This window comes from Amblyraja radiata, chromosome 18 (genome assembly GCF_010909765.2).
Source record: "Amblyraja radiata isolate CabotCenter1 chromosome 18, sAmbRad1.1.pri, whole genome shotgun sequence".
NCBI classification, from domain to species: Eukaryota; Metazoa; Chordata; class Chondrichthyes; order Rajiformes; family Rajidae; genus Amblyraja; species Amblyraja radiata.
In genome coordinates, this window is record NC_045973.1 from 29126419 (window position 1) to 29149975 (window position 23557).

At 45.9% G+C, this 23557-nt stretch overlaps 1 protein-coding gene across 7 annotated transcripts in view; it reads right to left on the bottom strand.

Annotated features, from left to right (window-relative positions):
* Positions 1-23557, bottom strand: part of col7a1 (collagen type VII alpha 1 chain) — a 240098-nt gene that overhangs the window by 177777 nt on the left and 38764 nt on the right. For all 7 annotated transcript variants that reach the window (XM_033037000.1, XM_033036999.1, XM_033036996.1 and 4 more), the window contains 4 exons: positions 11065-11220; positions 7783-7902; positions 6079-6225; positions 246-362 (listed from right to left, as the gene is read on the bottom strand). In XM_033037000.1, the coding sequence (XP_032892891.1) occupies positions 246-362; positions 6079-6225; positions 7783-7902; positions 11065-11220 (540 nt within the window). The remainder of the gene's footprint in view (positions 1-245; positions 363-6078; positions 6226-7782; positions 7903-11064; positions 11221-23557) is intronic.

Consider the following 23557-nt stretch of genomic DNA (forward strand, 5'->3'; position numbering starts at 1 on the left):
TAATTAAAATAATCGCAATCGTTACATTTAGTGCTATTTAATCGTGAATACATTCCAATACTAAGGCATGGGATCAGTCATGATATTACTGAAAGGCCAAGCAAGTTTGAAGATTCTACAGTCTATAGTTCGAAAGCCTACTGCAGTGGCTGTAGGACTATAGGCTACGCAAGAGGCTTGAGGGGTTCTATGGTTTACACCGTCGCCTATTACAGATGATCTCCTATCAGGCCAGAAGCGTCTACCTGTGGCTTTCCTCCACTCTATTCTGTAGTTGCTGGCATCACGCTGGAGGTTCCACGTCAAACGTATGGCATTCGCATTAATCGCCACCGTCCTCAAATTCAGGTTTTCTGTCACTTCTGGAGGAGAAAAGGGGAGGAAGGGAGAACAATGTCAAATGTCCCGCAACCACATAAACAATGCGAAGACCACTTGATATCCAAATACTCAGCACGTTCAAACCTAAACAATTCATTACAAAATACCTCAGATGCCGTTCCCAAAATCTGAAATAAAAGCAAGAATATTTGTCAGTCAGTCAGTCAGTCAGGTCGGTCAGTCCAAAGGCAATGGCTTAAACCACTTAATCCTTAATCCTTAACCACTTAATTCTTAATCCCAATCCCATCCAATGTGTCTGTCAGTGTCTTTATGAGGCCCAATGTAAACTAGAAGAACTAGGTTTGTGGTCACCTGATCTAATAACTAGACTGGTCCATCACGGGCACATCCCTCCCCACCATCGAAAGCATGGACATGAGACACTGCTTCAAGAAGACGGCATCTATCATCAAGGATCCCCACCATGCAGACCATGCTCTCTTCTCGCTGTTCTCATTGGGTACAGAAGCCTGAAGTCCTACACCACCAGGTCACAACAACAATCAATTTTTGGAATCAACCCTTACAACTCTAATACGGCCTGACCCGCTGTTATTCCAGCATTTTCATCCATCTTCGATATGAACCAGCATCTGCAGTTTCTTCCTCACATCCTACCTTGGCAACAGAACACCACAGATTACTCTTGCACTGCAATCGACTTGTTTATATTTATAATTGTCTTATGGGCTAATTGCTTTTTACAACCTTATTCTCTATACTAACTTTCTGAATTTATGTAATTCATGGAATCAAGAACCAAAGGACATTGATTTAAGGTGAGATGGGACAGATTTATTAGGAACCTGAGGGTCAACAACACGAAGGGTGGTGTGTGAATGAAATGAGCTGCCAGTGGATGTGAGGCAGGTAAGATAACATCATTAAAAAGACATTTGGACTGGTGCATGAATAGCAAAGGTTTAGAGTGATATGGGTCAATCTCAGGCAGGTGGGACTAATGTAGATGGAACATCTTCATTGGCACGAGCAAGTTGGGCTGAGAGGCTATTTCCATGCAGGGAGCATCTCTGGAGAACATAGATGGTGACCCTTCAGGTCGGCACCCTTCTTCAGACTGATTGGGGGGGGGGGGAGAGGAAGGAAAGCTGGGTAGGTGGAGCGGCAGGACATGGTGTCGTAGGTGTGGACACAGGCGAGGAAGGGGGGGGGGGGGGGGGGGGGGGGGGGAGATAGTTGATAGGCAGATGGTTGGAACAAAGGCCAGAGATTAAAACAGAAGGTGTAAGACAAAAGGATTGACGAAAAGGATTGAAACCAGAGGAAGGAATGTGGGAGGATAGGGAGGGGAGAAATAGGTGTGAGTTCGGGTGGTGAATAGGGGAGGTAGGGTGGGGGTGTGGGAGAGGAGGGGTAGTTGTTAGAGGTTAGCTAAAATTGGAGAATTGTCAGGGTCTCTCCAGTTGTTTTCCTTTTGGGTCGAATGCCAAAGCCAGAGACAGAGGGTTTTATATTTCCTGCACTGCTCTTTAATCTGCAATTTATTATCCTTTATTATGCTCCAAGCTAACTCTGTTTTGGCAACACAACTATCTCTAAGTAAAAGATTCATGTGCAATAAAAGTACAAAGAGCCTGTTACATTGAAAGGAAACTATGTGTTGCAGAGTTCAAGTTGCATTTAGACGAAGTGTTTTTTTAACGCATATTATAGGATGTGGGAGCTGCTGTCAAGGCTGGCATTTGTTTTCCCAATTGCCTCCGAGAAGATGATGGGGAACTAACTTCCAGTGAACGTACTTGTAGAGTTTTGTTAGGCATGGAGTTCCAGGGTTTAGGCCTGCGATGTTGATGTTGATGTTGAATCAAATCACTGAATTGTGGACACTTGAAGATTTTAATAACATTCTCCAGCTGAACTACTGCAGCCTGTCCTCCTAATCTACGGCCATTAGAGGTCTTTGAACTCCTCCAATAGCTATTTTAATTAATTCGCCCTTGATGGTCCAACTTCAATATCTTTGATCCCATACGTTGAATTCCCTTCTCTTTATTTTGGGAGGACATACTTGCATTGGAAGAAGCTCAGAGTGGCTCCAATTGGTAGAGATGGGGTGGGAGATTGCAACCTACATGTGGTCCACCCTGTTTCGACTAATGCAATCAACCCGATGTGCACAAACAAATAGATCAAATAGAACAAGTTGACCTGCAACTTTAGGCTGTGCACGATATACGCAAGAAGAAGAAGATTGATAGAGATAAGATTCTGAGAGGGATTGATGAGAAGATCCTTCCCTTGGTGGGGGAATGTAGAACCAAGAACACTGTTTAGGGGTAAAGAGTTTCCCATTTAAGGCAGATATGACAAATAATTTCTTCTCTCAAGGCGCATGAGGTCATAGGAATCATCTTACCCTGTGAAATCTTTGGTTATTTCACAATCACGTTTGACGGAAACAGCATTGAAAAAGGCCCTTCGGCCCACTGACCACGCTGACCATTGATCACCCGTTCACATTCATTCTATGCAATCCCATTTTCTCATCCACTCTCTATACAATTTACAGAGGCCAATTAACCTACAAACCCGCACAACTTTGGGATGCGAGAGAAAACCGTAGCACATGGATGAAACCCACCCAATCACAGAGAGAATATGCAACCTGCAAACAGCACTCGAGGTCCATCAAGTACACTACATTTATGTGTAGGAACTGCAGATGCTGGTTTAAACCAAAGTTAGACACAAACAGCTGGAGTAACTCAGCGGATCAGAAAGCATCTCTGGAGAAAAGGAATAGGTGATGTTTCAGGTCGAGACCTTTCTTCAGACTGAGGGGAAAGGGATACGAGAGATATATTGGAGGAACAGCATCTCATATTTCGCTTGGGTGGCTTACAACCCAGTGGTATGAATTTTATTTCTCCAACTTCAAGTAACCCCTGCATTCCCTCTCGCTCTATCCCATCCCCACCCAAGTCGTACCAGCTTCAAAGTCGTCTGGTTGAGTCTCATTGTCTGTACTCGTTCGCACTTAGCAAACAGCTAACAATGGCCTGTTTCCGTTATCATCGTTACTTTTTTGCATATATTCATTCATCTGTTCTGTATCTCCCTACATCACTGTCTATATCTCTCGTTTCCCTTCCCCTGACTCTCAGTCCAAAGAAGGGTATCCATCCAAAGTCACCTATTCCTTTTCTCCAGACATGACTTGCTACATTACTCCAGCATTTTGTGTCTGAGTCTACATTTATAACTACTTTCGCAATTGAATCTTGAAAAATGGCGACTAAACATGGCGGCTTCTTGTATAATGTCATAACGCACTCTTCCTATATACTCACGCTTAACTAAGATCATGTTTATGTGCAGTAATATTTTTACTGAACTGTGTGGAGAAAAGGAGTTTCACTGTCTTGGTACATGTGACAGCACAGTACAATTGACCAGGATCTCTGATGCAGTGAGGCAGCAATTCTATCTGTTACGCCACTGTGCTGTCTTGTGCCATTGTGCAATTCTCGTTTTATTTTCCATATCCTTCACCCACATGGGACTGTTGGTCTGAAAGCCCTCCCATTACTTCCTTCTTGCAAGCTATGTTGCAGAAAGTAAAATATGTCATCTACTTGGCAGAGTTATCAACCATCCAGGATTAGCCAGGAGTTCCCTGATATTAAAGACTCATCTTCCCCTCTTTGAGCATCTAAGGTAAAAAAATCCATAGCAGTGTTAATAAAACAAATGTACCTTCAAATAAGAAAAATGTATTGCTTCTCCATTGGATATGGAAATAAACATCTTTTGGACAATCAAGCATCCTTGATTAATGAAAAAAATCGCTTTGCTTTATAAATGGCTGGGAGGGCAGGAAATGCAAGCATAACTGATGAAAGGTTGATGGTGGGGCCCATCTATTAAATACGTCCAAGTGTTGGAAACACCTGGAGCATGCGATTGTCATAGTGGAAACAGGCCCTTCGGCCCAACATGCCCACACCGCCCGCCATGTCCCACCTGCCCGCATTTGGTCCACATCCCTCGCAACCTGTCCTATGTACTGGTCTAATCTATATAATTAAAATTCTCATCTTGACCACTTCCTGTCTGCACTGTATATTGATTTTAGAAAAAACACTACCCCGTATCACTGTGATTTTTGGCCATTTTACTCACAAGTCCTCCTCCACTGAGCCAGCCCCGAGGATTTTTCCCATCGATGAAAAATAAAAAAGTTATGAGTGTTTAAAAAACCTTGAGATCAGCTGATTGGTCCTCTCGCCTGTCAATCACCGAGATGGTAACGCCCCTTCTGGGGGGGGGGGGTTGGGGGGGGGGGGGTGGGGGGGGATAGGACTATAAAATCCTGGATGACTGGAAGTGAGTCAGTCACTCTGCAAGATCATGAGGGAGAGGCCACGACTGTCATTTGAAGCTGTGAACTGTGAGTCTGCAATGTACTTGCAAAAAATGATTTGTACGCCTTAATGACAATGCCGTGGGTCATTTGGCCTGCTGACCTGCCTGCGCTTGAAAGTGCAAAGCTCAAATGGACATGAAATTAAATGAAATGACAATGCCATGAGTTGTTTGGCCTGCTGCCCTGCCTGTGCTTGAAACTGCAATGCTTTATTAGGTCCGGCTGTGTTTGGAAGGAATAAATGTTTTATAAGATCCGACTGTGTTTGGAAGGAATAAATGCTTTATTAGGTCCGACTGGGTTTGGAAGAAATAAATGCTTTATTAGGACCGACTGTGTTTAGTCCAAAAGTCCCGCTCATTTCGTGACTTCCGCTTAGTGGAAAGGTCGCGCTGATTGCGTAATTTCCAGTGAGTGCAGAGGTCGCACTGATTGCATAATTTACGGTAAGTGCAGAGGTCACGCTGATTGCGGAAGTGCCACTGACTGTGGAAGCCCCACAGTGGAGAGGCCGCGCTCCGCCGTGTGAGTAGATTCAAGAAAGTTTACTGTCATATATATGGTGTGTGTGTGTGTGTGTGTGTGTGTGTGTGTGTGTGTGTGTGTGTGTATGTATGTGTGTGTGTGTGAGTGAGTGTGAGTATATTGGAATTGGTAGAGAGGTGGAATATTGCATTGCGGGACCAGCCCTCCCGTGTGAAGCAGGGACCCAACGGGTCCCACTTAGTCTAGTTATTTCTTAAATGTTGGGATAGTCCCTGCCTCAACTACCCCCCCTGGCAGCTTGTTCCATACACCCACCCCCTTTGTGTGAAAAAGTTACTCCTTAGATTCCTATTATATCTTTTCCCCCTCACTTTAAACCTATGTCGTCTTGTCCTCGATTCACCTACTCAGGGCAAGAGACTGTGCATCTACCCAATCTATTCCTCTCATGATTTTATACACCTCTATAAGATCATCCCTCATCCTCCTGCTCTCCAACGAATAGAGTTTCAGCCTACTCAACCTCTCCCTATTGCTCAGCCCCTCTAGCCTTGGCAACAATAAACAATAGTCAATAGGTGCCGGAGTAGGCCATTCGGCCCTTCGAGCCAGCATAACATCCTCATAAATCTTCTATGTATGCTTTCCAGCTTGACAATATCTTTCCTATAGCATGGTGCCCAGAACTGAACACAATACAATAAATACGGCCTCACCATGGTTTTATACAACTGCAACATGACCTCCAAACTTCTATACTCACTCGGACGTGTGCATTGAAGCAGTTTTGAACCATAAGTGGGTGAGGTTGGGGAAGGTACCTGTTTTCATCCTGGTATTGACAGGAGGTCCCTCTGTTCTTCCGTACAATGGTATTAAGGTTACTGTATAATCAGTGTTTGGCAGAAGACCTTGAATATGGTAAAATTCCGTAGATCGATCGAACGTGACTATCAGGACATCTCTTCCTAAGGAGGAACAGAATGGATTATCAAGTGAAATTCAACCACTGTTATACACAAAGCAATGACATTTCTACACAAGGGAATTTCAGAACCAGAGCTAATCACGCCAAACTCACACATTCAGTGCTTGCAACAAAAGGATCATTGTTAATATAATAGAAATAATGAGCTGGTTATTGAATAATGGTACTGGTTAATACACACTAGGACACAAAGTGCTACAGTACAGTCCAACAGCATCTGTGGAGAACATGGATAGGTAAGGTTTCCGGTTGAGACCCTTTGTTAGAATCCCCATCTGGATTTGCATATATTTATCCCTCCTCCCTGACCTCTTCCACCTATATTTCTTCCTCTAGTTTCACAATTTGCACCTCTTTTATCCTTCTCACACGTTGTCCTTTCATCTCTGGTCTTTGCCCAACCATTTGCCTATCAAAACCCCACCTAACTATGTACACCTATCAGTTGCCAGGCTTTGTCTTGCCCCCAAATCTCTTCCAACTTTCTACATCCATCACCCACCCCCCCCCCCCCCCCCAACCACACTACAATCGGTCTGAAGAAGGGTCCCGACCCAAATCGTCACCTATCCATGTTCTCTAGGAATTCTACCTGACCCAGCTGAGTTGCTCCAGCACTTTATGTCCTATTGCACATATGGTTCCAATTATTTATTCCATGTTAACAAAATACAAATCTCTGCCTCAATCTAGCAATGTTGCCAGGGTTGGCCAGAGAAAGTCAGAAAAACAAGTTTAAATTAAACTATTACTGCTAGACCAGTCAGAGTGCATCAACCTGCTGCATTCCTCCAGCACTTTGTGTTTAGTTGAGGATTCCACCATCTGCAATTTCTTGTGTACCCTATTTTTTTGTTTGATTTGTTTTTACAGTATTTGCAACATCGGTGAGAATATGACAAAACTGGCTTAAAAAGTACTTCTGCACTTTCTCTCAATTTTTAGTTTAGTTTACATCAGCTTAGAGATACGGCGTAGAAACAGACCCTTCAGCCCACCGAGTTCACGGTGACCATTGTTCACCCATACACTAGTTAGAATATATAGATAGATTATAGTTTTATGCCCACTATTATTGAGATTAGATTTTAAAGAATCAGATTTATCGTTAGTTTAACTTAAATTCCCCAAGTAGGGCGGCATAGCGGTGCAGCGGTAGAGTTGCTGCTTTACAGCACCAGAGACGCGGGTTCGATCCTGGCTAAGGGTGCTGTCTGTACAGCGTTTGTATGGTCTCCCATGACTGTTGAGGTTTCCTCCCCATGCTCCCGATTTCTCCCACACTCCAGAGACGTACAGGTTTGCAGGTTAATTGGCATCTGTAAATTGTCCCTAGTGTGTAGGATAGAACTAGTGTATAGAATCGCTGGGCGGCATGGACCAGGTGGGCTGAAGGGCCTGCTTCCACGCTGTATCTCTACAGGGTCTAAGATTTGAATGTCTCACAATCAGTAGTCCAGGTCTTGGGATCACAAGCCCAGACTGTGCCCACATGGCCCACTCTCTTTAGATGTCTGGAGTGGTCAGGTATTCTCACCTGCAGATGGGCCCCACTTTAGTCGGTAGCCTGTAGCTCCACTCGCTCCTCTCCACCTGACCTCCGCGCTCTGGGGAGTCACATTCTGAACAGTCAGTTGTTGCACCGGTTTCAGAGCCACTGAAAGCACAAAACAAATTCCATTTTATTTTAACCTCCAGTCCCCTGTGGATCTTCTCCCCACAAACTCTGGGAGGAGAATCCATCTGGCAACATTTGCCTGTGGAATTGGAACTGTCCAAGCTTGATAGACTTGTGAAGACACACAAATGATTCAGGTTATCAATGTTCTAGCACTGGTTTGGAGCTAAAACAGAAACTGCCAAAGACATTCAGCAGGTCGGGCGGCATCCGTGGCGAGAGAAACAGAGTTAAAAATTAAGGTCAAAGTTGCTTCATCAGAACTAGAAAAATTGGGAAAAAGAATGTTTCAAGTTGTGGAGAAAGGGATAGATGGAGAGAAGGGGAATGTGTGTGATAATGGGAGACTCGGATAGTACAGGTGACACGGTGCCGTTGGTGCCATCTGAGAGAGAGAGTAATGGATGCTCAGCAATCACAGGTAATCTGTTTGTAGTAGGCCTGATAGATGATTGAGGGCAGGAGAGAGAAAAAGCAATGCAACTCAACTAAGATGCAAAACACAACTGTGTTTGAAATCCAATATAAAGACAATATTGGAAATGTGGAGAGAGTAAGAGAGACACTTAAAGACCGTTCCCTCCATAACTCCGTGGTCAACTCGTCCCTTCCCATCCAAACCACCCACTCCCCAGGTACTTCCCCCTGCAACCGCAGGAGATGCAACACCTGTCCGTTTTCCTACCCTCTCGATTCAATCCAAGGACCCTGGCAGTCTTTCTAGGTGAGGCAGAGGTTCACTTGCACCTCCTCCAACCTCATCTACTGTATCCGCTGTTCCAGGTGTCAACTCCTGTACATCGGCGAGATCAAGCGAAGGCTCGGCGATCGTTTCGCTGAACACCTCCGCTCAGTCCGCTTTAACCTAGCTGATCTCCACTCCACTGAGCTCAGCACTTTAACTCCCCTTCCCATTCCCAATCTGATCTTTCCATCCTGGGTCTCCTCCATTGTCGGAGTTAGGCCCAGCGCAAATTGGAGGAACAGCACCCCATATTTCGCTTACATCCCAGCAGTATGAATATTGACTTCTCTAACTTCAAAAAACCATTGCTTTCCCTCTCTCTCCATCCCTTCCCTCTTCCCAGTTCTCCCATCAGTCCTATTGTCTCCAACTACATTCTATCTCTATTCCGCCCACTCCCCTGACATCAGTCTGAAGAAGGGTCTCGACCCAAAATGTCTCCCATTCCTTTTCTCCAGAGATGCTGCCTGTCCCGCTGAATTACTCCAGAATTTTGTGTTTACCTTTGATTATGTTACAGGTGAATAGATAAGATCTGGCCAATTCTGATACAAACAGGAAATATTTGTTGTCTGAAATTACGGAATTCAATATTGGATCCTTAAGGGCCTGTCCCACGAGCATGCGACTCCATGCGGCAAGCGCGACCTAAAGCCCGCAGCCGCCTCGACGACGTACGCACGGAAGTCGAGTGAGTGACGTGAAGTTCAAGCGAAGTCCGACGGGCGTATGACCGTCGAGGCAGTGCATACGGCATCGAGGCGGCTGCTGGCCGGCAAGCCTTGCAGCGCGGAATCTTTGAACCCGGTCAGTTTTTCGGAGCCCCGCGCAATGTCGGGACCAGCTCCGCACAGCCCCATATGGCTCCGGCAATCGAAGTGGGACCGGCCCCATGAGGCCGGACGACTCAAGCGACCATGTTAGGTTGCGCTTGCCACATGCAGGCGGGACCGGCCCTTTAGGTCGCGCTTGTTGCATGGAGTCGCATGCTCGTGGGACAGGCCCTTAACTGTTCTCGGAATGTCCAGGCTTTGATGGAACTAAAGGACTACAGTTGTTGGTTGTGTCTGTGCCTGTATGAGGGTATCTGTGTGTTTGTGTGTCTGAGTGTATGTGTTTCTCTGTATGTCTCTGTGTGTATTGGGAGAATGAGGGAGGGTCGTGGGAGACACAGAATTCAGATAATTGCCAAAAAAACCTCAGCAGGCCGTTGGGAAGTATTCTTGTACTTAATGTGATCTGAAACGCAGTGTGAAAAATGATTGATGGAAGGTTATTCAGTAGTAATACTCAAAAGATAATTTGGATAAGTTATGTGAAAAGACTAAATCAAAGGTTCACTGGAAGCACAAGGAACTGCAGATGCTGGAATCTTCTACAAAACACAAAACACAGAATGAACAGTGGGTCAGGCGGCAGCCGTGGAGGGAATGGACAAGTGACATTTCAATTCGGGTCTCTTCTTCACACCACTAAACACACTCAAGTTCCGACGCAAACAGGTTGGGCCAAATGCCCATCTCCTGTACTGTGTGGCTCAATGAAAAAAAAAGGATGAAAAGAATGAGAGCACAGGCATTTTGAATCGCTTAAAGGAAAGCAAAGTCCCATTGATATCCCTTCACAGAGTTCGAGTTCCTTCTCCACCAGCACACTCAATGCTTGCTAAAGGCTCCCCAGAAAGGCTCCCAAGAAGGTTCTCAACTCCAGAAGGGGCTCATGCGGCAAAAGCTCCTGAAAGGCCGCAAGCTGCTGCCATATCCTAGCAGGCAGCAGGCATGGTTCACTTGCTGCCTGGAGTGAGTGACTTGTCTGCGGCTTGTCTTCTGGTCGTCCCCGTAGACCAGGAGCCAAAGGGTGGTGTGAGTCAGCGACGGTGGTGAACGCTGGACAAAGGGGCCTGCAAGGAGACCTGAGAGGCATAGCTTCTGTGGCCCCAAGTTGGCTATGGAGGCACACACAGAAGTACAAGCTTGTAGGTTACTTGGCTTTGGTAAAAATTGTAAATTGTCCCTCGTGGTTAGGATAGTGCTGGTGTATGGGGGTCGCTGGTCGGTGCAGACTTGGTGGGCTTAAGGACCCGTTTCCTCATTCTATCTATAAATTAAACTAAAACTAAACCGGTCTACTCTTGCATATGGACTCATCAGCTGTTTCTATACATTCGATACTTAATTGGGGATTGTACTTCTGTATTGCAATAATCTTTCTGATCTGTGAGCAAAATCTTTTTAAAATTGTGCCTTGGAACATGTGATAATAAGAGAATTATTGTCTTTAAACGTCACCTATTCATGTTCTCCTGAGATGCTGCCTGACCCGCTGAGTTACTCCAGCACTCTGTGTCTTCTGTCCAGGTCATGCTGGCCATCTCTCAGAAGCTCAGAGGTACTTACATGTCTTTCCAGAGATTGAAATCGGCAGTGTTGTGTTGCCTGTGTGCATGGGCTGAAGGGTGACGATGTACTTGGTGTCTGGCACCAGGTTCTCCAGGGTGAAGGAGGCTGTGTTCGCATTCAGGATCTTCTCTGCCAGCCGGCTATCTGAATCTCCTGAGAGCAACAGTGGAGAAATCGACAAGGAAAATCACATTTCAAGTTGGGTTGAGTTAATGCAATTTTACATCTGCTTTCTTCATAAAGACAACAATATAATCACTTCTGCTGCGTAGGGAATAATGTGGTGAGTGTCCACTTTTCAATCTAAACTCAGATTCCCCATAATACACAGGGCGGCATGGTGGCGCAGTGGTAGAGTTGCTGCCTTATGGTGCCAGAGACCCGGATTCGATCCTGACCATGGGTGCTGTCTGTACGGAGTTTGTACGTTCTTCCTGTGACCGTGGGGTTTTCTCCGGGTGCTCCGGTTTCCTCCCACACTCCAACGATGTATAGGTTTATAGGTTAAATGGCTTTGGTAAAATTGTAAACTATTCCTAGTGTGTAGGATAGCGCTAGTGTACAGGGATCAGTGGGCCGAAGGGCCTGTTTCAGCATTGTATCTATAAACTAAACTAAACTCAAAAATGTATGGTTCTTTTAAGTTTAGTTTAGTTTAAAGATGCAGCATGGATACAGGCCCTTCGCTCACTGAGTCCATGCTGACCATTGTTCATCCGTTCACACTTGTTCTATGTTATCACACTTTCCTACATATTTTGGTCAATTTTACAGAGGCCAAATAACCTACACTTGTACACTCCCACATGTTTAAACATTAGACTTTAGAGATGCAGCGCGGAAACCGGCCCACTCTACTACGTATTAGGGACAGTTTGCAATTTTACTGAAGCCTATTAACCTGCAAACCTGAATGTCTTTGGAGTGTGGGAGGAAACTGGAGCACCTGGAGGAAAACTACATTGTCACAGGGATAAACAGCAAACTCCACACAGGCAGCACCTAAGGTCAGGATTGAACCCGAGTCCCTGGCGGCAGCAGCTCTACGAGCTGTCACTGCTCTGCACACCATAGTCTCGAACATGATGACTAATCATCCACAGCTCTTTGAATCAGTGCTTTCTAATGCTTCAGAAGCCTCTTCTCAGGCAAGCCCTCATCCTGAGACAGTGACCAAGGTACTCCATCCCATGAAAGCCCTCAGACTAAATCACTCGCAAGCTGAATCAATAAACCAGTCAAATCAAAGGACTGGTAAGTACGGGGTTTAACCCAAGCAAGGCCGGTCAGGAGTGGGGAAATAAGCACCATGCACAGAGGCTAACGAAAATCTGGATTTCCATCCTCACAAAAAACAGTTGAGTCTGGGAGTTAGTTGAATGGTTAAAGATTTTTAGGTTGGCAACTGGGAGAGCTGCAGCCTCACAGTGCCAGAGACCCAGGTTTGTGGCTGATCTCTGGCTGACTGTGTGGAGTTTGGACGTTCTCCCTGTGACCACATGGGCTTCCTCTGGGTGCTCTGGTCTCCTCCCACGTCCCAAAGACGTGTGGGTTTGTACTGTAGATTAACTGGCCCCTGTAAATTCCCACTGGTGTGAAGGAGATTGAAGGTTGAAGGAGTGGATGAGAAAGTTTCTGTAAATAGCCCTGAGTGTGTAAGACATAGAGCTAGTGTGAATGGGTGATTAATGATCGGCATGGATTCAGTTCAATGCTGTATCTCTAAACTATATCAGGATTGAAAGATTTTGTTCAAGTTGTCAATGCACATAGAGCCAAACAGGTAAATGGAGTTAAAGCTTATTTGCTGGTCTTCTCCAGGTTATTAATGCCTTAAGCCCAGATATAAGAAAGAGTGGTTGGGAGACCGGCGAGATGGACTCGCTGACTGCTGCAGACATCTTCTGTTGTGTGGGAAAGCAGTTCTCGGCCACATCCGAATGCTTGAGGTATACGCCCGGATTTAACAACACATTGCCCTTGGTTGGCCTATGTTATATTTAAATATCTGCCGAACAACCTCATTTCTGATTTGCAAACTGTATGGATTATGAACGGTTCTTAGGAGCAGACCCTGTTTTAATCTGTGGAGGACAGTGGGGGGCAGAGTAGCACAACGGTAGAGTTGCTGCCTTACAGTGCCAGAGACCCAAGTTCAATCCTGACTGCAAGTGCTGTCTGTATGGAGTTTGTACCGCATATCTTTACCCCAGACCTATCGTCACACAGCACAGAACATGTCCTTCGGCCCAGCGGGTACATGCTGACCATTAAGCATTCATTTATACTAATTCTATTTTCGTCTCCCCACATTCCCACCACCCCACCCACATTCTTCCTACACACTTGCCTACACACTTGGGGTAATGAACCCGTCAACCCACTGGGTCTTTGGCATGTAGGAGGAAACCAGAGCACCTGAAGAAAAGCCATATGGTCACGGAGAAAGTGCAGACTCCACAGGTCAGGTCTGAACCTAGGGCCCTGGAGCAGCAAAGCAGCAGCACTACCAGCTGCGCTGCTGTACGAGGTCTGTCATGATCTCGAAAGCCACCTCCTGCTTCGACGCATCACATTAAATCATCCCCCTACAAACAGGCCCCATTGCATGGGTTCTCGCAACAAGGTTTACAATGAATGCTGCAGTTGTGGTTTACAATGAATGGTTGTGCACTATGTTCTGCAGAGCAACTTCCTTTCTGTTTGAGTGAAGTTGGCGATGGGCCAAATGGGAGGGCACTGTTGAACTCAGCGAGTAAGAGGAGGATCCTAGGAAGCCTGGAGAATGGGTGGAAGACAAAGAATTCTATAGTTCGGCACAACAGGAGATGGCATGTCTTGTCTGGATAATAAGGGGAGCAAAAAGTCTAATGGGAAAAGGTATTTAGAAGTTCAGACTTAACTTCGTGACCAAACCTGTCGCAATCCTGGGACCAGGTTTGATTCCAAAGTACACAGACTTTTACAAGAAAGGCAGGATTAAGTAAAGGATGACTAAAAAAATGGTATGCCTAATTGACGTGTCAACTTCGTTGCTTCTGGTGCTTTCGACGATCCGTGAACTTAGTGGAGGAGGAACTAGCTGCCGAAGAAGTTTAGGAATTTAAAACAAAACATTCCTTTCACACGGATGAATTACCTCTCCTCAGGCTCACCATGTGCCCCATTGAAAAGAATGACCCTCACACATTGACAGCACCAAAGTACACCATCCCAACCCCACAGGTCTCTGTTTAAGCATTAATAGTAAGATTAAACGAGAACTTACCAGTTTGAAGTTTGATCTGTATTTTATGAGGAGTTACGATGAGGGATTACGTGAAGAAGCCCGCCAGGCGCATGCGTGTCATTCTTCAAAGCAGCGGTGTGGAATCACAGATAACTGTAATGACTAAACATAGTAAGATTAGAGAAGAGGTACCAGTTAAGTATATGATCTGGGTGGGAGCGGAGGGCACGTAATCCCTCATCGTAACTCCTCATAAAATACAGATCAAACCTCAAACTGGTAAGTTCTCGTTTAATCTTACTATTTTACTTCGGAGTCACGTGAGTGACTACGTGAAGATTTTAAAGCTCTGTGATTTCATGCCGTGGAACGAGTCCATGCATCACGTCTGCCTTGACTGTTGGGAGGATTGTGTTAACATAATTTGGACATGAATTCGACATTGAAATCATAAAATTTTTAACACAAGTTTATAACCCCTTTATATGGGTTTAAATTAATTTACAGAACTTAAATTGTTTCTGCAAATGTTCCAGGTTTCATTCCTGGTTTTACAAATAATTGGAATGTTTTTCCCCTCCAGGCCATCCTGCTGCCTTGAGGATTTGGTCCATTGGTACATCCAACTGTATCGCTGCCGATGTAGCTGCAGCCCTGGTGGAAAGAGATTTTTAAAATTTTAATATCCACCCCAGCCTGTGTTTAGCAACTGTTTCAGCCATCTTGAGATGGTCTGGACCGTCACTCTTGGTGTGGTTGCTAGTGGCTGATAAAAAATGTGCCTTTTCATTGCCTCTTAGGATATTCGTTTTCTCCATGTGTAACGACAGATGTTTTATTATACACAGACGGTCATCTGTTGGGTATGACCTAATTGTATATAGAGGCCTGCTGATCCCTTTTTCTGTTCTGCTTACTATCTCATAAATATGAAACGTAATATTTTCCGTTGAGAAAGTCATGTTGTCCAGTCTTGTTTTGCAGTGACTGTATCCTCTGTGCCGTGACCAATACCATTAGCATGACCGTTTTAATGTCAGTCTGTGTAAAGACAGAACTGTTGCTGGAGACCACTCCTGAGCATCTTCAGGATTATACTCACATCCCATATATGGGAGTATCTGGTACTCCTCATAGGCTTTGTACCAGTGGGTCAGTCCCAACAGTGTAATGGTCTGTCCCCTGCCATAGGTAAGTCGATAGGGCACTTCTGGCGCAGTTGATGGCACTGTAACTGAGCCCCTCATCGTAGTGGAGGCCTGCCAGATATTCCAGAACAGATGGGAGGTTCATGTCTCTGATTCCATGTTTGATACCACTGGGAACCATGGTTGTGTAGGCCAATCGGGTACTACCAATTCCAGATGCAGAGTCTGTTGTATTTCCTTAATACCCGACTGATGAGGCAGGAAAGGAAGGAATGCGTAAATAAACAATTTCCCCTCCCCTCCAATGCAGCGAAAATGCATCTGTCGCCGCTGCCCCAGGGTCTGGTTCCTGTGTAACATAACTTGATAACTGGGACCTGGTGTCTGCCACTGAATTTAGTCTTCCTGGTAGATAAGTGGTTGATATCCAAATATCTTTCTGGAGACACCATTGCCAATTTGTATGGCCAGATTGTCACATGATGTCGATTTGTTTCCACCCTGTGGTTAATGTATGCTACCATAGAAACATAGAAATTAGGTGCAGGAGTAGGCCATTCGGCCCTTCGAGCCTGCACCGCCATTCAATATGATCATGGCTGATCATCCAACTCAGTATCCTGTACCTGCCTTCTCTCCATACCCTCTGATCCCCTTAGCCACAAGGGCCACATCTAACTCCCTCTTAAATATAGCCAATGAACTGGCCTCGACTACCCTCTGTGGCAGAGAGTTCCAGAGATTCACCACTCTCTGTGTGAAAAAAGTTCTTCTCATCTCGGTTTTAAAGGATTTCCCCCTTATCCTTAAAGGGCTTTCTCATTGTGCGACCTGAAGCAAGACCTAACAAGATTTAACATCGTGGGAACCTTCTGCGATAGCAGTACGGCATTCGTGGACCACCGAGGACCTCCGTGGCGCTAACGGCAGGTAGTCGTGTGACTTGGTAAGGTCGGGAGAAAATTCAAACATTTTTGAATTTCTCCAAGAGTGTCTTGAGCAGCGTTGCAACATTGTATGGACGCAGATGCCAGTGCGATATCCGTGCGATATCCGTAATGACACTTGCGAATACCGTGGGAACTTCTGCGAACGGTAAACCCGGAAGCTGGACAGAAGGGACATAAGGTGAGTAAAAGAGGTGGTCTCAATATCGCCAATGGACCATGTGTCCATCGAGGACGTCCCACCTAATTGTCATTGTTTGAGAATCTTTTTCACAGTAAGACTTGCAGAGATGCCTCTCAGAAAATCGCAAAGAAAGGGGTCAAAGAAAGTCGGAAAGTTTTTAGCCATGCAGGTAAATGAGGAGGAAACTCAGCAAGAGAGACAGGTGGAGAGGCAAGAGGAGATGCCAGAGATACCACTGCCTGTGGGCTCCTTGGAGCAGGGAGAGGGTGATCAAGGTGGATTTGAGATTGCCTCCCCAGTAGCTGTTGCCTCCACAATATTCTCAGCAGACGAGAACATAAAGGTTAGATGGCAGAAGGTAAAGCCATATAACTTCAACAGGGAACAAGAGGGTGAACTGGTGGAGTGGTACCACTTCAATGAGATTCTCTATGACAAATCCAGAGAGGATTATAGAAATAGGGAGAGAAAGCGCAACCTGCTGGAGACGAAGGCTGCTGAGTATCCCCGGTGCTCATGTGAGTAACTATAACAATATATTAGTTTATGTACAGGAGAACAATTTAATGTTATCCATGATTTTAAAACATACAATGCTACAGATGTAAAAGTGCTGTTTTTGCAGTCACCTTTAATTTATCTTATAAGTCTGTCTGTTCCCTGCAGCTGCAATGTAAAAGTAGTGGCAGACAGCTTTTACACCCTCTTCGTTTGAAGTGGGAATCATGTCTCTTTTAGAGCCATAAAATAAATTATGCATGAGGTCCCAAATTATTCTTTAACTCATTAAAGAGCTCGGGTGAAATTCTGACAAAGTTTTTGAATGCACTTTTATCCTCTTCGCACAGCACATTAAGCAGTTGCTCATATTGTCCTAATTGAGGTCTCCGTTGAAACATGGGCTTAACCCAGTGAGACTTCCTCTTAATTATCTTTTTAATTAATCTCACCCTTCTGCCTTCACGCAAGCGTTTTCGATGCACATGTTGCGCTAATGCATACAGCACGTCAATGAAAATAACAACCAGCCTGTACTCGAACCAACTTTGTATAGGCATGTCTGCAAATGAGACAATTCTACGAACGGAGGATATTTATATAGCGTGTGAAAAAAAAGTGACATCATTTGTGCCACGTGATTAACTACACTACAGTCCACGATGTTCATTCACGATTAACGGGAAAGATCGGGAGACGGACAAGTCAGTCGCACAAATGACAGAATTGCCGAGTACCGTGGGAACTCTTTATCGTGGGAACACTTTATCGTGCGGAACTCGTGCTGGACCACGACCACTTCACTCGGGTGACATCTTGCTTCAGGTCGCACCGTGAGAACTCGCCATTAAGCTGTGACCCCTTGTCCTGGACTTCCCCAACATCGGGAGCAATCTTCCTGCATCTAGCCTGTCCAACCCCTTAAGACCCCTTAATACCACGGTGGTATTGGTATTGGTGGCTCCACACCAATTGTACTGGCATCAGTTGGTAGTACCATGGAAAAGGTTACTGACAATGCTTGGATAGGAACAAGGCTAGAGTTATCTATCCACCATTTTAGTTCCATTTTAGCCTGATTGGTAGTTTCACAGATCTGTCAAAGTGACCTGCATAATTTAGAGTGCTTGTTTTTTGCTCTCTGTATGTTTTGGTAATGTAGAGGTCCAAATTGTGTGGCTGGAAAGGCAGCCATCATTATGCCAATTACTTTGGCTACCAATCTGATGGATGGTTTGCTGATGTCAGTGAGGTTTTTATAAGCCTCTATTAAATCTGTAGCCTTTCCCTTAGGCAGAGTCATCGACATGTGAACTGAGTCAATGGTGAAACCCCAGGTAGTCCATAGTATTGGAAGACGTTAGTTTAGATTTAACTGGATGAAATCCCAGTTCCCCAAATAACTTTTTTGTGGCTGTTACAGTTTGTTTGGCCAATTCCAAAGTTTTTGCACATAATGAGTATGTCATCTAAATATGCCATGACCATTTGTATACGTTTCCGTAGAAACGCTTGGGCTGGTTTCAAAAATTTTTGTGAACAGCTTGGGCTGATGATAACCCATTTGGCAGTGCTTTATACTGCTAGAGTTGTCCCATCCAGTTGAATTTAAGTAACATCTGTGGTCACCTCATATAGGCACTGAATAGTAAGCATCTTTAAAAATGATGCTGGCCATTGAAGTAACCTTTGGGAATTAATTGTTAAGCAGTAACAAAGGTATCTATTTTGTTAGATCTATGATGATGCGATGACCATTATCTTTTTGTTTATATCTCGGACACGAATTTTAATGGTTCGTGTTGAGTATTCTCAATTACACCTTTTATGTAAAGTCGCTTCAGTTCAGCTTGCGCTTTTGATTTCTTTCATCAGAAAGCACGAACATTCAGTTCAGTATATGTTGAACTGGAGGGCTGTACCTGTGTATAAACTCTATTGTATATCCCTGGATACTGCTTAAGATGTAGATATCGGTTGTTATCATGCTCCATGCATTCAGAAGAGAGTGTTATCTCCACCCAATCTCCGTGCCCACTGTTTGTAGGGAACCAGACTCACCTACCTCCATAGTTAGCAGTGGCAGGTTTACCTTTTTGTAGGTTCTTCGCTGTTGTAGCGCTGGGGTCTGGATTTACGGTTGGTTTGCGTTGGAGGTCCCGCATCTTCGGAGAAGGCCGGTCTGGGCCATGGCCTAAAGACTCATGTTTTTGAGTACCGGTCCTTCGAGCTTTCACCAGTTTTGCTGGTGGGTGCGTGGGGGTGCTAGGTTCCAGTAGGTTCTCTTGTTCCTGCACCCCTTGCACACTTTCTTCTGCGGACCCCTCTTCCAGGTCAGCCCAGAACTGACCCGCAGTGTTTCCCTCTGATGAGGTAGAAGCACTGTGCTGCCCTCAAAGAGGTACTGCTGTGGGTTATCATAGGGCCCACAGTGACCCGACTCCATGTCCCGGAGTCTGTCACGTTGGAGCAAAGCTCCATACACCGCTTCTTCCCGCTCCAGCGCTCTCGGGCGCTGGCCGCCGGCGGTGATTCAAAGTCGGACTCCTCTGAGTCCACGACCTTGTTTGTTTTGTGTCTAGCCTTTCCGCCCGGCCGCGTGGATCTGGCCGGTGCGGAGGCGACATTGGGCACAGCTGATCCCACTACGGGTGATCCAAGTGCCGCTGGCTGCTACTGGCTGCCCGCTGCTCCACGGTCCTCCTTCTCCAGCTTTGTCCTTACTGTCCTTCCGTGGAGTGGATATGGCTGGTGTGGAGGACATCTGGCACAGCTGATTCCATCTAGCCCACCAGCTTTGTCGCAGCTCGTTGTTTCTGCACCTGCAATCAGCATAGAAATGCAAAAAAGACCGCAGCTCTTACCTGCAGGTCCAAGTTTAAATCGTTGCTACGGGTGAGCGTCATTCTACCCCGTCTGCTGCCGTTAATGACTGGTCAAGTCAACGGCCCCATTTGAATGGTCTCCCGCTCGGCCATGGTGTTCTGGCCGGCGCGGGACCAAAAGTCAGCACTGCTCTCCTTAACGGGAGATAAACGTGCCTTTGGCTGCTGCTGCCGGCTGCCTGCGACTCAGCTGTCTTCCCCAGCCAGCTTCACTAGCAGCACTGTGGACACTCCTTTGTCCAGCTTCCCCTCCTGTACAGACCTAGCGCGGGGAAAACATTAGTTTTGCTCCCTCTCCCGCCCGGCCCGGTGCGGGAGCGAGTCGGGAGCGAAAGTCGGGTACAGCTATTCCCATTACGGGAGCCGATTCCGGCCACAGCTGTTGTCCCCTGTTGCGCTTACTCCACCTGGTTTAGCCACGGCAGGAGCGCAATCTCCTTTTGTCCCCTAATTTTAAAAAAGGGGACAGAGCACAAATACAACCCACTGTCTTTGTGGGTTGTTGGCTCCCATTTCCTCCACCCGTTTGGGGTGAAGTTTGGCACTCCCTCCCGTTATGGGAGATGGTGGTGCCGACGTCCGTTGCTGGCTGCCTGTTGCTTTTCAGCGGCAGCTCGGCAGCCTTCCTGCAATGAAGAAAAAGGTAAGGAAATCTCTTACCTGTGTTGCTGGTTCTCAACCTGCCGTTTCGGGAGGAACGTCCTTCCTCCCGCTGTGATTTCCGCAGCTCCACGGACCCATGTAGCGTCCTCGGGGCTGTTGTCCGAGTTTGTCGGACTGACGGCTCCGGAGTACTCCGTTCTTTTTACCGGAGCTGAAGACGCACGGACTCCCGCTAAGGGAGACTGTCGTGCCACTGGCCGTTGCTGGCTGCCTGCTGCTTGCAGACTCCTCCCCCGCCAGCTTTCAACAGCCTTCTGTAGAAAAAAAGGTAAGTATGGAACGAAGTTCCCTTACCTTACTGTTGCAGGTTCGAAATCCTGACAATGACGAGTTGCAATGCGTGTAGCGCAATGACACGCGTGCGCCTGGCGGGCTTCTTCACGTAGTCACTCACGTGACTCCGAAGTAAAATCTCAGCACAGTTACACATCTTCCCACCGAACACCAGAGACCCCACCCCCCACCGAGTCTCCCCCTGGACATTTCCTCTTCTCGGGACCCTGGCCCCAGTTCATTAACTTCCTAATTGTTCAGTCAACTACTTCCTCTGCCAGCTCATTCCATTTCCCCACTGTGTGAAAACGTTATCCCTCAGGTTTCTACCTTTGCCCTCTCAACTTAAACCTATGCCCCCTTGTTCTTTATTCCCCTACTCCAGGAAAAAAAACTCTGTGCTCTCACCCTACTTATTCCCCTCATGATTTTATACACCTCTATAAGATCAACTATCAGCCTCATCTGCTCCTGATCCAATTGCCCCATTATGGCTTTGGAGATGGTGCATCAGGGGTTGCCAGAATGATGCCTGGTTAGGAGGTGTTATTAGCTACACGGAGAGGTTGGACAGACATGGATTGTATTCTCTATAACGCCAGAGGTTGAGGGGAGACCTGAAAGAAGTATATAAAATTATGAAAGGCATAGATAGGGTAGACCGTTAGAGCCTGTTTCCCAGACTGGAAATATCAAATATACGAGGCATAGCATTACGGTGAGAGGGCAAACTTTAAAGGAGATTTGCGGAGATTGTATTTTTTTTAACAGAGGGTGATGAGTGCCTGGGGTGGTGGAGGCAGTTACAATAGTGGTGTTTGAGAGACTTTTGGATAGGCACGTGGATATGCAGGGAGTGGAGGGATATGGATTATGCGCAGGTAGATAAGTGATGGCCTTGGCATCATGTTTGGCACAGACATTGTGGGCCGAAGGGCCAGTTCCCATGGTGTATTCTTCTAGGTTTTATGTTCTATGAATAAAGCCTTCCCAATCTCTCCTGATAGTTCAGGCCTTTGAGACCTGGCACCATCTTGGTAAACCTTTCCAGCTTAAGGGCATCTTTCCAATAGCAGGGTGACCATCTGCACTCTTGTGGGTCTACTTTAGGTTGTGCTTCTGTTGCCTTTAAATCTGATAATTTCAATACTCCCTTAACCTTTTTCCCCTACTCTAAGCTCTAGTCACACTGGCTCCCAGTGCAGCAAAATTGCATCCTAATATTTATTTTCCATGTTTTCTGACTCCCCATGGTCTCTGTCCTCCATGATCTCTTCCAGCCATGTCGTCCTTTGAGGTCTCTGCATTACACCATATCCGGCCTTTGTTTCCTGTTTCCAATCACTCCACCACTGGCAACCATGCCTTCAGCTGCCTGGGCTCTAAGCTCTGCAGTCACCTCTCTCTCTCTCTCTTCTACTGCAAGATGCTTCTTAAATCCTAAGTCTTCTTTGGAATTGAGGGTTGTTGGCCAACGTTGCCAGGAAGTGCCGAGGGAGATGAATGTTCTGTGCTTTATAAATGACAGCTGTTGATGCTGAAACAATGCCTGCAAACCCAGCCTTGAGTTACCACAGTCAATGTAATGAACAAGTGCTCGGAAATTAACACTTCCGTAATTTTGCACACAATGCCATCGTTGAATGTTGCTGGGCGGATCAGATAAAGCGCAGATCGGATGCAAATTAAAGCCATGTTCCTCCTGAGTGGCTTTTCTGCAAAAGAGGACTTTGCCCCATTAATCTGCCAACATGCCTATGCTACACTGTGAACTGATCTTTTGTTTAGTAAACCACCATCTGCAGTTTGTTTAAGAAGGAACTGCAGATGCTGGAAAATCGAAGGTACACAAAAAAGCTGGAGAAACTCAGCGGGTGCAGCAGCATCTATGGAGCGAAGGAAATAGGCAACGTTTCGGCCCGAAACTTTGCCTATTTCCTTCACTCCATAGATGCTGCTGCACCTGCTTGGTTTCTCCAGCTTTTTTGTGTACCACCATCTGCAGTTCCTGGTTTCTAAATTTTGAGAGCTTTGCCCAGTCTTTTATCTACCTTACCGACCTAACCTCTACCTTAAAACTTCATTCAATTCTCCCAGACTAAACTCAGCAAGCTTGTCGGCAAATATTCAGCCATCCTCCATGAGCAAAGATTCAATGTCTTGCACGAGGTTTACCTTCTCAAATTTTAAACAGAGGATCCAAATCTTTGCTTTTATCAACACACCTGTTGTTCCCTTTGAAATAAAATCTAATTGAAAAGCAACTGCCTGAGGGCTACACAAGAACATCAGAGCAGGAGCACTTTCTTTGATTTGCTCAAAAGATGGGAACATCACCATGGACACCAGCACTTATTGTACATCATTGCCCCACTGTGGTTATGTGCCAACCAAAATAGTGTGTCTAGAGTCACATGCAGGCCAGACAGGGGAAGGACAGCAGATTTATTTTCTAGAGGAGCATTAGCGAAACACGAGGGCTTTGACAACACAGGAGAACGTAACATGCTGGAAAAACTCAGCAGGTCAGACAGCTTCTGTGGAAAGAGCAGCAGTTAGGAGAAGCAGTTAACATTTACTTTAACAAGACCTTTCATTGGAACAGAGAAAGGGAGAAAACAAGTTATCCTCGCCAGTAAAGATTATGGGGGAAGTAGGCAATG